This window comes from Pelophylax lessonae (genome assembly GCF_965119305.1).
Source record: "Pelophylax lessonae genome assembly, contig: HAP1_SCAFFOLD_339, whole genome shotgun sequence".
NCBI classification, from domain to species: Eukaryota; Metazoa; Chordata; class Amphibia; order Anura; family Ranidae; genus Pelophylax; species Pelophylax lessonae.
Genome location: NW_028120005.1, coordinates 31,239 through 45,973, shown reverse-complemented (window position 1 = coordinate 45,973; position 14,735 = coordinate 31,239). Strand labels below are relative to the sequence as shown.

The 14,735-nt window shown below is 42.5% G+C and overlaps 1 protein-coding gene across 1 annotated transcript; it reads left to right on the top strand.

Annotated features, from left to right (window-relative positions):
- Positions 1–1,976: 1,976 nt before the first annotated feature.
- LOC309543745 (uncharacterized protein) lies at positions 1,977–10,305 on the top strand (the record flags this gene model as incomplete). The annotated part of the gene is made up of 6 exons (XM_082276188.1): positions 1,977–2,054; positions 2,171–2,268; positions 2,397–2,535; positions 2,772–2,869; positions 2,950–3,304; positions 10,118–10,305. Exons 1-6 carry the CDS (start codon positions 2,021–2,023, stop codon positions 10,303–10,305), a joined length of 912 nt encoding a protein of 303 aa, XP_082132314.1. The 5' UTR covers positions 1,977–2,020.
- Between the last annotated feature and the right edge of the window lie 4,430 nt (positions 10,306–14,735).

Here is a 14,735-nt window from a genome sequence, read left to right as displayed (position 1 = left end):
AGCATACAGGGGGTACATTGACCACCATCATACAGGGGCACACTGACCACCAGCATACAGGGGGCACACTGACTGCCAGCATACAGGGGGTACACTGACCACCAATATGCAGGGCCACTGGTTACCTGTCCACAGGGGACATAACAAATCAAGTAAAACTACTACCATGCAACTAAAAAAAATCCCAAAAGCAATAAGAGAATCTTGTTAGCTGGTTCCCTCATCTAACGCGCAACAATAAAAAACAAAAAATGCAGCACTGCCCTACACTTCAGCAATACAATTCTACAAATGGACTTATAATGGTAAAACCTATAAATGAATATCCTGTGCAAATCCACCAATGTATTACAATATAGTAGTGATGGTGTCACCCTCTCTGCAAAAGGTAAGAAATATTGCAGAGCTGCAATGTGCAAATAGTTGTGACCCCCCTATATAATCATACTAAATAGTACAATTCATGTGCATATTTTACATTTTATTATGATTATATATTGGGTGATTCACCACTATTTGTACATTGCAGCTCTGCAGTATTTCTTACCTTTTGCAGAGAGGGTGACATCATCACTCCTGCCCGGATTGGATTTGAATTTAGCCGCCCCATCCCCCCCTCCAAGTTTTTCCTCTATCTTATCTTCCTAACATTTGGTAGCCCTATCCCAAAAATTCTAAAAAGTATCTTTATCTTTTTTTTTTCTCATGGATGAAATGTGAGAAATAACATACATATCATACAATCATTCCATAAACACATCCCACATACAACGCATAGATCATTTCAAGGAAATATGGTTATAAAATAGTTTGCCAAAAAAAAATGTCCCCGGTTTTCATTTTAAAAATCTGGTCACCTTACAATATGGTCCACAAGGTGGTGACCTGACTTCTCTCAGATAGAACGCACAGACAGGAAGTGATGTAAGATACTGACAGGAAGTGATGTAAGATACTGACAGGAAGTGATGTCAGCTATAAAAAGGAATTTCAGAGGCGAGTCGGGAGAAAGTAGAGAGGAGATGTAGCTGGAAGTGGCAGCAGAGGAGGTAATAAGATATTATTTTCTATATATAATATTTAATTACATAAATGAAATGTTCTCCTTCAGTTTTATGTCGGGGGAACAGAAACAGAGGAACGCATAACACTGAGAATCAGATTGCAGTCCCCCGGTGAAATCACATAAGTAGGATGAGCAGCAAAACTTCCTCCAGCTCTCCTGTAGCGCCCTCACCAGGCAGAGCCGAGGTACTCATAATCTATCTGGGGAAGAGGCAGAGCTCGGGTTGACCCCGACACTCACCTCTGGAAATATTCAGCAGGTTTCCTACCTTGTCACTACTAACATTAATCCCGTCCTCTACCCCATCACCAACTGGGCCCCCACTCCTCACCCCCCATCTAACACCGCTGTCCCCCATTCCTCACCCCCCATCTATCACTGCTGTCCACCATTCCTCACCCCCATCTAACACCGCTGTCCCCCACTCCTCACCCCCATCTATCACTGCTGTCCACCATTCCTCACCCCCATCTAACACCGCTGTCCCCCACTCCTCACCCCCCATCTAACACCGCTGTCCCCCATTCCTTACCCCCATCTATCACCCCTGTTCCCTACTTCTCATCCCTCATCCAACACTGTTGTTCCCCTCTACTCACCCCCCTTCCCACACTGCTCACCTATATTCCACAACCCCCACTGACACTGTTGTCCCCCACTCCTCATTCCCTTATTCAACATTGCAGATCTCCACTCCTCACACCCCATATTTGATGCTTCTGTCACCCACTTTTCACTTAGACCCAATGCTGCCACCGTGGTTTCTTTTGCGTCTCTCATGATATCGCTCTTATCTCTATTAATAAAGCACAGACCTGACCGGAGAGGTGAGGAGGATTCTGGGAGGTCACATGACATCACTCTTATTTTTATTAGTAAAACACAGACCTGACCAGAGAGGTGTGGAGGATTCTCAGAAGATTCATAGGGCACAAGGATCTCTACAAGGACGTCATGATGGAGAATCAGCCGCCGCTCGCATCACCGGGTAAGAGGAGACTTTATTGTAAAGGAGAGAGCAGTACGGAGGCTCCACCTAGATCCCCCATCATCTGATAAACACATAGAAACAATGTATTCAGTCAGTGTGTGTGTTTCCTACAGATGGATCCAGTAATGAGAACCCACCAGAGAGATGTCCCTGTCCTCTGTATTCCCGGGATTCCACACAGGAAGGTCACACCATCCCTCACCATCATCAGGTAGGTGAAGATGGATATCGAGATCATAAAAGTGATCTGACTGTATGAAGATATATTCTACTTTTAGGTATAAGGTTATTTGTGCTCACATTTTAAAGCAACCATTCCCTGCTATTTTTTTTGTTTAGAATGAAAATCTGATAGATATAAAAGATGAGATTAAAGAGGAAGAAGAGACGTATGTGATGGGTGATCAGCAGTTCAGGGAAGAGGTTGGGATGATGGACAAAGTTAAAGAGGAGGAATCTTCTCCAGATATCAGCACAGGTGAGTGATGGCCACTAAATACAAAAACTGTTTGGGTATATGGATTGATGTTTGAGGATCTGTAGATCCACTTCTACAAAGACGTCATGATGGAGAATCAGCCACCCCTCACATCACCGGGTAAGAGGAGACTTTATTGTAAAGGAGAGAGCAGTACGGAGGATCCACCTAGATCCCCCATCATCTGATAAACACATAGAAACAATGTATTCAGTCAGTGTGTGTGTTTCCTACAGATGGATCCAGTAATGGGAACCCACCAGAGAGATGTCCCCGTCCTCTGTATTCCTGGGATTCCACACAGGAAGGTCACACCATCCCTCACCATCATCAGGTAGATGAGGAACAATTACTGATAGTTATGATTTATACACAAGTGTGTTTGTTACAATGAATGTTTTATTATATATTCAGAGTGGAAACCTCTGTGATTATAATATTGTTGTTAAAGAAGAGTATAAAGAGGAGGATGAGGAGTATGGAGTGATGGAGGAGTTTTCAGAAGGACACAAGGATATGATGGAGCCACCTAATACCAGGAACCCACCAGAGAGATGTCCCCGTCCTCTGTATTCCCGGGATTCCACACAGGTCAACATTAAAGAAGAAATAAAAGAGGAGGATGATGAGGATTTTGTAATGGAGGAGGCAGAGTTTCCAAATGGTCACAGAAAGCAGTACCAGGACACCATGGTGGAATCATCCAGTTACAGAAATGCACCAGAGAGATGTCCCCGTCCTCCGTATTCCCAGGATTCCACACAGGAAGGTCACACCATCCATCACCATCATCAGGTAGATGGGAATGAGAATGTAGGAAAGTGATCCCAAGCCCTAAGAGATATCATTCTTCTATTATTATTATTTTGTATTTAATATTATTTCTGCCATTTTGTTGGTTTAGGATGAAGATCTGATAAATGTACAAATTGAGGTTATAAAGGAAAAGACGTATGTGAGGGGTGATCAGCATTTTACAGAGGAGGTTGGGATGATGGACGCAGTTAAAGAGGAAGAAACTTCTCCAGATATCAGCTCGGGTAATTATGGAAGAATGGGTTAAAGCTTACTTAGTGATGTTTGGTTGGGTGGTATCATTGATCTGGTTAGTTGTCATAGTTTGGTGTTGTGATTGCACCCAGTTCCACCACAGATCTCTTTTACACTTTGAAATGCTCAACCAACATACACTGCTCCAAAGAATGAAAGGAACACTTTGAAAACACATCAGATCTCAATCGGGAAAAATATCATGCTGGATATTTATACTGGTATGGACTGGGTAATGTGTTAGGATATATACTGGTATAGACTGGGTAATGTGTTAGCATCTATACTGGTATGGACTGGGTAATGTATTAGGATCTATACTGGTATAGACTGGGTAATGTGTTAGCATCTATACTGGTATAGACTGGGTAATGTGTTAGCATCTATACTGGTATGGACTGGGTAATGTATTAGGATCTATACTGTTACATAGTTGGTGAGGATGAAAAAAGACATCAATCCATCCAGTTCAACCTATGATGTGTGTGTGTGTTTTAGGTTAACCGTACATTGTATACCCCTGTATGTTGTGGTCTTTAAGGTGCCCATCTAATAGTTTTTTGAAACTATCGATGCTCCCCGCTGATACCACTGCTTGTGGAAGAGAACTTCACATCCCCACTGCTCTGACAGTAAAGAACCCCTTACGTATTTTAAGGTTAAACCGTTTTCCCTCTAGTTTTAGTAAATGGCCACTGCCATCTGCCATGTAGTTGCCCCCCCATTATTTTGTTCAGGTCCATTTGTAAGGTTACCACATCCGGCATAGAAGAATTTGGCCTGCTTAGTTTAGTATCATCCGCAAATACAAAGATTGTGCTAGATATCCCCTCCTCTAGGTCGTTTATTAATAAATTAAACAGGATTGGTCCCAGGACAGATCCTTGGGGGACCCCACTTTCCACACCCTCCCAAGTACTTCCTATTTATCACCACCCTCTGGACTCTCCCCTAGAGCCAGTTCTCTATTCAGGTACTCACCCTATGGTCCATACCTAGGTACCTTAGTTTGTACAGTAAGCATTTGTGGGGAACTGTGTCAAATGCCTTTGCAAAGTCCAGATACACCACATCCACAGGCCTTCCTTTATCCAGATACACCACATCCACAGACCTTCCTTTATCCAGATACACCTCATCCACAGGCCTTCCTTTACCTAGATGGCAACTCACTTCATCATAGAAGGTTAATAGATTGGTTTGGCAAGAACGATTTTTCATGAATCCATGCTGATTACTACTACTGATACCGTTTTCATTACTAAAGTCTTGTATGTGGTCCCTTAACATCCCCTCCAAAATCTTGCAGACTACTGATGTTAGGCTGACCGGTCTATAGTTACCCGGGATATATCTCGGACATTTTTTAAATATTGGTACCACGTTGGCTTTTTTCCAATCAGCTGGCACCATACCCGTCTGTAGACTACCCTTAAAGATCAAGAATAACGGTCTGGTTATCACCTGGCTGAGCTCTTTATGAACCCTCGGTTGCAAGCCATCCGGTCCTGGTGATTTATTTATGTTAAGTTTCTCTAGTTTAGTTCTAAGTCTATCTTCTGTTAGCCATGGCGGTATTTCCTGAGGTGTATTATTTCATTTAGCATTACAAGCTGGGTTAGTGTAGCCCCCCGATTCTTTTGTGAAGACTGAAGAGAAAAAATTATTTAGCACTTCCGCTTTCTCTCTGTCCTCTGTGGCCAGATTCTCTTTGCTGTCTTTTATGGGGCCAATGTGTTCTGGTCTCGCTTTCTTACTATTTATATACTTAAAGAATTTCTTGTTTTTTTTTTTTTTTTTACTCTCTTCCGCTATATGTCTCTCGTGTTCTATTTTAGCTGCTTTGATTTTGCCTTTACATTTCTTATTGCACTCTTTGTAATGTTGGAATGCTGCCAATGACCCCTCAGCCTTGTATTTTTTGAAGGCCTTTTCTTTAGTATTAATATGCATTTTTATGTTGGAGTTTAGCCACCCTGGGTTTATTTTTGCTCTTTTAAATGTATTCCCTTTTGGAATGCACTGGCCAATCCCTTTGTTTAGTATGCTCTTGAAGCACTCCCCTTTTTCCTCCGTGTTCTTTGTTCCCAGGGTTCTATCCCATTTGATATTTTCTAGCAAAGAGCGCAGTTTAGGGAAATTGGCTCTTTTGAAATTCAGTGTCCTTATATTACCCTTGTGTTTCCTATTACTATGAATAATACTGAAACCAATTGACCTATGGTCACTGTTTCCTAATTTGGCCCGTATTTCTATATCCGTGATCAGGTCTGTATTGTTGGTAATCAGTAGGTCAAGTACAGCATTGTTTCTTGTCGGTGCATTCACCATCTGACCCATGAAATTGTCCTGCAAAACATTTAAGAACTGCCGAGCCTTGGATGAATGTGCGGTTCCTTCTGCGCAGTCTATACCTGGATAATTAAAGTCCCACATTATAATGACATTTCCCATCCTTGCTGCCAATCCAATCTGTGAAAGGAGGTCCGCCTCCCCCTCCTCCCTCTGGTTGGGGGGCCTATAGCATACACCCAATATTACTTTCCCCATAGTGCCTTCCCTTTAAAGTTCTACCTATAGGAATTCTACCTCATCCATAGCTCCATTATTAATATCGTCCCTCATATTTACCTGTATACTGTTCTTGATTATAAACTTTTATTGAAAAATATATTCAATACAAACAGTAAAGTAAATGTAAAATTTACATAAAGGTGTTTCATCAATAAAATATTTTAAGTAATAGGCATGTGAAAAAAAACATACAAACGATAAAAAAGAAACAATAATTAAACAAAATATAAAATGTATATCCGTTCTTGATGGTAATATAGCGTTGTAAGAATGATAAAATATCCAAGAGTAGAGTGAGCAAGTTAACAGAATACGTGGGAAATCGTCAATAAGTAGATTACCTCTTTCGCCTCAGTGAGAGGCGTCTAACTAACATAAACCATGGGCATGGTGTGGTGGAAAACAGAGACATCAAGTAATTGTACAGACAACATATGTTGATTGGTTAAGTTGATGTGATATTCATGTGGTTAGGGAACATTTGTATATGTACCAAGGAGTCCATTTTTGATCAAATTTGATCTTAGTGTTTGTGATGGTGTGATGGTATTGTTCCATTAGTCTTATATCTTCTATTCTACTGATGACCTGATCAAAGGGTATGAAAGTTTCTTTCCAGTGTTTGGAGATAACCCATAGCATTGCGATGCAAATGGTATGTGTTAGGCGTGTGAGGTCTGTGGTAATTTCTGGAATATTTTTGAAAAGTAGACATTGCAGGTGCAAGAGTGGAAATTTACATCCTGTAACTCTCTCTATTAGATTGAATACTTCCTGCCAGACATTTTTAATTTTGGGGCATTCCCAGAAAATATGTATCAGAGAGCCCACTTCATTACAACCTCTGAAACAATTTGGGGAGATCTCGGGGTAGAATTTATTCAATTTTTTGGGGGTATAGTACCATCTCGTGAATATTTTAATAGCCGTTTCCCTCACTCCTAGGGATTTGGTTGTCTTACACATATTTATCCACATGTCTCGCCAGTCGGCTATTGATATAGCAGTCTGTAGTTCCGACTCCCATTTAACCATGTAACCAAGTTTTGTATCTGGATCACAATTGTTAAGTGAGGAATATATTGTAGAGATATGTCCCCTACTTGAGAGATCTTTTAGACAAATATGTTCATATGTGCTGAGAGGAGATCCTGAAGGCTTAGGGTAGTGTGATTCAAAGAAGTTTTTGATAAGGTCATAATTGAGCTTTTCCGATAGTGGGATATTTTTGGTGTGTAGTAACGACTCAAAAGAGAGGAAAGTCCCACCATCATATAAGTCTAGTAATGAAGTCAAATTATTACCGGACCACCATGCGAATCTCTCAGGGGTAATAAATGCTTCAGAAAATCTGGGGTTTCCCAAAAAGGAGGTGCCGAGAGGGGGATGAGATGCGAAGGACCATTTTTTGATGACAAGTCTCCACATCCTGAGAGCGTCAGAAACGATTTTATTACGGGAGGAGATTTTGCGTATAGGGACTATGTGGTCCCATAGTAGCCCTGCTAAGTGGTATGGAGCGACTGAGTTTTCCTCAAAGTTAATCCAAGGTAGATCTGAGGAACGATCGTGCCAATGGGCCATTTGGGCCAATCTACTACTAATATAGTAAAACCATATATTAGGAAGGCCCAGACCTCCAGTACGTTGGTGATGATATAGTATGCTCGCTGCATACCTGGGTTTTTTGTTGCCCCAAACGAATTTATTGATTATAGATTGTAACTTGGTGATGTATGCTTTGGTAAGGTAAATGGGAAGCGCACGGAACAGGTATATAAATTTAGGAAGAATGGTCATTTTGATCGCTGTGATCCTACCTAGAAAAGATAGTTGGTATGAGGACCACATTTGGAGCATACCTCGTATCTTGGCAAGCAACGGAGGATAGTTGGATTGAAAAATAGAATTGTAATGTTTATTAAGTTGTATTCCCAGATATGAAATCTTCTCGGAGGCCCAGACAAACGGGAAAAGGGTCTTCAGATGTATGGTGTCGGACTCTGAGAAGTTAATTGGTAGGGCTACCGATTTGGATAAATTGATGCTAAGACCTGAGATTCCTGCAAAGCTTTCTAAAGTATTCAATAGATTGGGTAATGTGGTGAAAGGGTCTGGTATGTACATGAGAGCGTCATCAGCATATAAGTTTAGTTTGAATGTCTCGGAGTTCTTTTTATATCCTGAAATTCCAGTATGTCTTTTAATCGCAATCGAGAGCGGTTCGATGGCAAGGGCAAATAGAAGTGGTGATAAGGGGCAGCCCTGTCTTGTGCCCCTGCCCAAAGGGAAGAAAGATGAGTTACAGCCCGGGATCTTAATTCTCGTTTTAGGATTTTTATATAGAGCAGAAAAGCCATTTAGAAACTCGTTAGAGAAGCCGAATCTGGGTAGTAATTTTCCAAGATAGCTCCAAGTGACACTGTCAAAAGCTTTGTGTATGTCCAGTCCTAATAGTACCAATTGTTTTTTAGATAAATTTGCGTCTTGTATAATGTTGCATGCAAGTCGAATGTTATCCGTAATTTGACGGTTGGGGATAAATCCTGACTGCGATGATGAGATGAGTTTTGGGATAATTTGGGATAATCTAGAAGCGAGGATTTTACTGAATAATTTAAGGTCGTTATTAATAATCGAAATTGGCCTAAAGTTTTGGGGGCTAGAAAGATCCTTGTTCGGTTTGGGGAGAAGAGTCATGTTTGCTAGGGACATTTCTTCTGGGAAGTCGTTGCCCTTAAGTATGTGATTAAAGAGTATTGTAAGTTTAGGGGATAGAATAGGAGTAAACTTTTTATAGTATGAAGCACTGAAGCCATCTGGGCCCGGTGCAGATGAATTACGAAGGGATTTAATCATATTAGTTACTTCAGTTTCTGTAATGGGGGCATTTAACTGCTCTATATCCAAGGGAGAGAGTGATGGGATAGGGATTTCATCAAACCAGATTTGAGAGTGTATTGGTGTGGCGTCAGAGGGGGAGGAAAGTAGTGTAGAATAAAATTTTTCAAAAATGCTCAAAACCTCCTTGGGATGAGAAGTGGTCATTCCTGATGATGTATTTAATTTATATACGTGTGGAGGTTTTAACGTTTGGTTCAATTTCCTTGCCAGCATTGTGGAAGCGGTGTTACCATATAGTAGGAATTTGGATCTTGAGTGTCTGAGGGATTTCTCTGCATTATCTGAGAGAATGTTATTTAATTCTATTCTCTTTTGGTCAATTAATAGCCTGGTGGATTGATCATGTAATGTAATATGATTTCTATACAATAATTGTAATTCCTTGGTGAGATCTTGAATCTTAGCGGTACGTGCACGGTTTTTTCTAACTGCTAACGAGATTAATTTACCTCTTATATAGGCCTTGTGAGTGACCCATGTGTTTGGGATTGAGGTGTCCACAGTAGGGTTTAATCTAAAAAATTCGGATATGGAATCGGAGAGTTCCTGAGAGTCTATCGGATTGGCTAATAGGGAGTCATTAAGTCTCCATGAGAAGGGAGTAGGAGATAGACCTATTCCTGATGTGTCATATAGCACCATGTGGTGGTCCGACCACACGCATGGAACAATGCTAGCAGAGATCGAATTGGCTAAGACCACTTGTGAGCAATAAATGTAGTCAATCCTAGCTGAAGAATTGTGCGGGTTAGAGTAGAACGTAAACTCTTTGGAGCCCATATTAAGACACCTCCATGTATCTACTAACTGTAAGTTATTGAGTCTACGCTCCAAGGATCTGGGGAACGTCTTGGAAGTCGAGTTTGGGTTGCTCCTATCCATGGTGGGATGAGAGACCATATTGAAGTCACCGCCTAGGATAATGTGGGAAGAGTGATGTTTTTCCAATATGTTAAAAAAATCTGAGAAAAATTTAACTGTGGCTCCATTAGGGGCATATATATTAGCTATTGTTAATTCCTTTCCCATAATGCGTCCCTTAATTATTATAAAGCGACTTTCTGTGTCTCTATATACTTCTTGGACATCCAGCGGGAAAGAATTATGAACGAATATTGCTACACCTCTACTTTTAGAGGAGTGTGTGGTATAAAAGGCCTGGTTATATGTCTTATGGAAGTATTTGGGGTGATTGTGTTCAGCAAAATGCGTCTCTTGGAGCAACAGGATTTTGGCGTCTAAACGCTTGAACTGGTGAAAAGCTTTCCTGCGTTTATTAGGGGAATTAAATCCCTGCACGTTATGTGAGACTATTCTAATGGTCATTTTGAGGCGAGAAAGTGGAATTTGCTATGGTGGGGTTTTAGGGTGATCGAGGTGTCTAAGAACCCACCCGTGGAGTTCAAAATTTGGAAGGGCCGTGGAGTAAGTGAGGGCGGACCCGGGGGATGAAGGTCTAGGTTGTGTAACTCAGGGACATCCTGTGTCCGGAAAAGGTTAACCCAAGCACATGTTAATAAAAGGCATTCTGGATAACTGTAGGTATTGAAATGTCTGTGGATATACATTAATAAATATGAAAAACTAAAAAAAGCAAAACTATAAAGGTCAAAGTTTAACAAATAAGATAAACCATGGATCAGTAAACCGTTAAGGTACTGATAAAAGAGTAACATAAATGAAGGATAAACTCCTTCTAAACAGGCGACCGAGAGCCAGCAGCAGAGCAGAAGGAGAATCGGCCCATAACCGGGAATCAGAAAGGGCCTGACCTCCCCGCGACCACCAGTGGCCACCGGTCGACTGAGTGGGTACAACATGTACAAGCACGGGACCTCATTTAGGCCTCTTGAAGGATCCCTTCGAGGAGAGAAGGGAACAAAATTAGTGCAATGTCTGGTTATAGGTGGTTCTAAAAGAACCTAAAGGGAACAACATCGAGAAAAATCCAACAAAGATAGGGAGAATAAGAGGGTTGGGGGGGGAGGGATGCGGGTGTGGAAGGGAGGGGGGGAGGGGGAGGGAAGGAGGGAAAAGGATCAAAAAGCATACATTTTGGTAGTATATAAATCCATATCAATTATATTTCCTTCATATGAATTCAAGATCGTGTGGAAAAATATAAGGAGTATTAAAAAAAAGAAGGAAAAAAAATGGAAAAAATAACTTGCGGATTAGGATGAGAACACCAAAAGATCTTGATAGATGTTAGGAGCAAAGATTGATTGGAGTCAATGATCTTCAGATGAGGATTCCTTGCAGTTCAGGATTTGACCATTAGGTGTCTCCCTTTGTCCACTGAACAGTGAATAGTGCTGTGGAGTATATTGGTACTGCATGGGAAAAAATTAAAAGGAAATGGGGAAAAGAGGACGGGGAAGAAAAGAGAAAATATGAGGGATTAAAATAAAGAAAGTACGTCAGATAAATCTCATGCTTAATGTTTTTTTGAGGAATCTCCAAGTATAATTCCGCAAAATTCTTGATTCCTAAGAATCAGTTGATGTGAAAAATAGCAGAAAGCCTCAGATCCTGTCATTACGTGGTCTTCTGTTTCCTCTTCTAGAAGCCGGGGTTTGCCAAAGCGGTGAAGGTCTAGGAGCAGGGGGGGGTGAGGGGTTAGAAGAGGGATCCATCAGTCCTAGCTTAATAAGGACTTCACGACCCTCTGGGATATTAGTAGCCACGTACGTGGAACCATTGTGAGGGATTACAAGCTTAAACGGGAAACCCCATTTATAACGTATACGTGCAACTTGTAGGATTGTCGTGATTTCTTTTAGATTGCGTCTTCTCTCCAGTGTAGCCTGTGAGATATCCGGGAAAATCTGAATTTTATTGCCGTCGATAAGGATATTTGGGGTGTTCCTCGCAGCCCTGAGGATTTCCTCCTTGGTCAGGAAGTCCTTCATACATAAGATAATATCCCTTGGTGGTTTATCAGCAGGGGGTTTTGGACGGAGGGCACGGTGGATTCTATCACAAGAGAACTGGGACTCCATTACTTCAGGCAAAAGCGATTTAAACAGGCGATTTACTGTGGGTATGAGATCGGTATAGGTTTCAGGGATCCCCCTTAACCTCAAATTATTACGCCTGTTGCGATTGTCCAAATCCTCAACATGTGCCTGCAGCTGGTTAAATTCTGAGCTTAACAGCTCATGATCTCTGCTCAGCTCTCTGTAAGCTAGGGACAACTCATCATGCTTTGCCTCCAGCCTGTCTGTTCTTCCTCCAAGGGCAGAGATCTCCTGTGTAAGGGTGGCCTCTGTCTTGTGGAGCTCAGCCTGGAACTTTGCCATCAGCTTAGTGCACATAATTTCCAGGCTATTATCAAGGTCTTGTTTTGTGAGGGGAGCAGGGTACTCACAGTTTGCAGGGGTCAAGGAAGTCTTAGGAGCTGAGGTCTGTATGTTGCTGCCGACATGCACAGGAGGAGGAGGAGGGGTGGCGCCATCTTGCTCCATGTTAAACTTCTCCCGGGCTCTTAGGAGGTAGTGGGTGAGGGACTTCTGAGGAGTCTTGCGTTTTTTCCTCTTGCAGGAAGACATGCACAGGAACTGTGGCTGCCAGGGGGTGATCTTTGAAGGAGTTTCGGCGGTGGTATATGGCCCCTGTAGCCGGGATCACGGCCAGAGTGAGTGGAGCAGCAAGTTCAAGCCGCCATCCGTCCCGCGCCGCGCATGCGCACTGCCACCTGTATACTGTTCTTAATATACAGACATACCCCTCCCCCTTTTTTACCTTCTCTATCTCTGCGATAAAGGGAGTACCCCTGAATGGTCGCCAGCCAATCATGAGAGCTGTCAAATCAAGTCTCTAAAATCACCACAAAATCTTAGTCATGCTCATACATCAGCAGCTCCAACTCTCCCATCTTGTTGGCCAGGCTTCTAGCATTGGTATACAAACCTCGTAATTTTGACCGGTTTGATACTATATCCTCATTTGATGTTGTTTTTAGGCTGCTCTTGTGATTTTTTCCCCATACCCACCTTGGGTTTAGGAACTCTGCACACCCTACCGCTAATGTCCCCATTTGTGCCCGCTGAACCTTGCTCCCTGCTGGCTAATTCTACATCGGTACCCTCCCCCATCACCTAGTTTAAAAGCCCCTCTAACTTGTTGGCCATCTTCTCACCCAGTACGGTTGCACCCTCCCCATTTAGGTGCAATCCGTCACTACTAAAGAGTCGGTAGCCGACTGAGAAGTAAGCCCAGTTCTCTAGGAACCCAAAACCCTCCTTACTACACCAGCTCCTCAGCCACTTGTTTACTTCCCTAATCTCCCCCTGCTTCTCTGGTGTGGCTCGAGGTACAGGTAGTATTTCTGAAAATACTACCTTGTAGGTCCTAGTCCTTAACTTTGAAGTCCCTGAAATTGTTTTTTAGGACTCTCCATCTCCTTCTGACTTTGTCATTGGTACCCACGTGTACCATGACAGCTGAGTCTTCCCCAACCCCACCCAATAATCTGTCCAACAGATCCGTGATGTGCCGAACCCAGTGAAAAAAAAAAGACAGCTCGGCACCTACGGTCTTTTTGACAGATTGCATTCTGTGTCCTTTACCACCAGAACCTGTCTTTCCTTTCCCTTGCTCCCGCCCCCACTGGAGGAGTTCTTCCCCTGGCAGCTAGGGGCGTCGCTCTACTCCAGCAATGTTGTCCCTGACTGGATTCCCCAACATCACACAACGGGACGTATTTATTGGGGTGCTCCAGCCCAGGTGCATGACAGTGCCGGCCTTATGTGGTGAGATTATGACAAGTGCCTTGTTCTCTTCTACCCTCCCTCTGATGCCTTCACCCTTGTATCTCTGCCCTCCTCTGTGCTGGCCCCTGCCTGTACCTGATGGGTACGTTCCCAGCTCTCCTTCAGTATGGAGATTCTTTTCAGTGTTGCCAGTTGCTTCCCTAGATTCAGGACCTAGATACTGGTATGGACAGGGTAATGCGTTACGATCTATACTGGTATGGACTGGGTAATGTGTTAGAATCTATACTGGTATGGACTGGGTAATGTGTAAGGATCTATACAGGTATGGACTGGGTAATGCGTTAGGATCTATACTGGTATGGACTGGGTAATGTGTAAGGATCTATACAGGTATGGACTGGGTAATGCGTTAGGATCTATACTGGTATGGACTGGGTAATGTGTTAGGATCTATACTAGTATGGACTGGGTAATGTATTAGGATCTATACTGGTATGGACTGGGTAATGCGTTAGGATCTATACTGGTATGGACTGGGTAATGTGTTAGGATCTATACTGGTATGGACTGGGTAATGCGTTAGGATCTATACTGGTATGGACTGGGTAATGTGTTAGGATCTATACTGGTATGGACTGGGTCATGTGTTAGGATCTATACTGGTATGGACCGGGTAATGTGTTAGGATCTATACTGGTATGGACTGGGTAATGTGTTAGGGTCTATACTGGTATGGACTGGGTAATGTGCTAGGATCTATACTGGTATGGACTGGGTAATGTGTTAGGAAGGAAAGGATGCCACATCGTTTGATGGAAATGAAAATTATCACCCTACAGAGGGCTGAACTCAAAGATACCCCGAAAATCAAAGTGAAAAAATGATGCAGCAGGCGAGTCCATTTTGGTGAAATGTCATTGCAGGACCTCAGAATGGTCCTCAGTAGTGTGTATG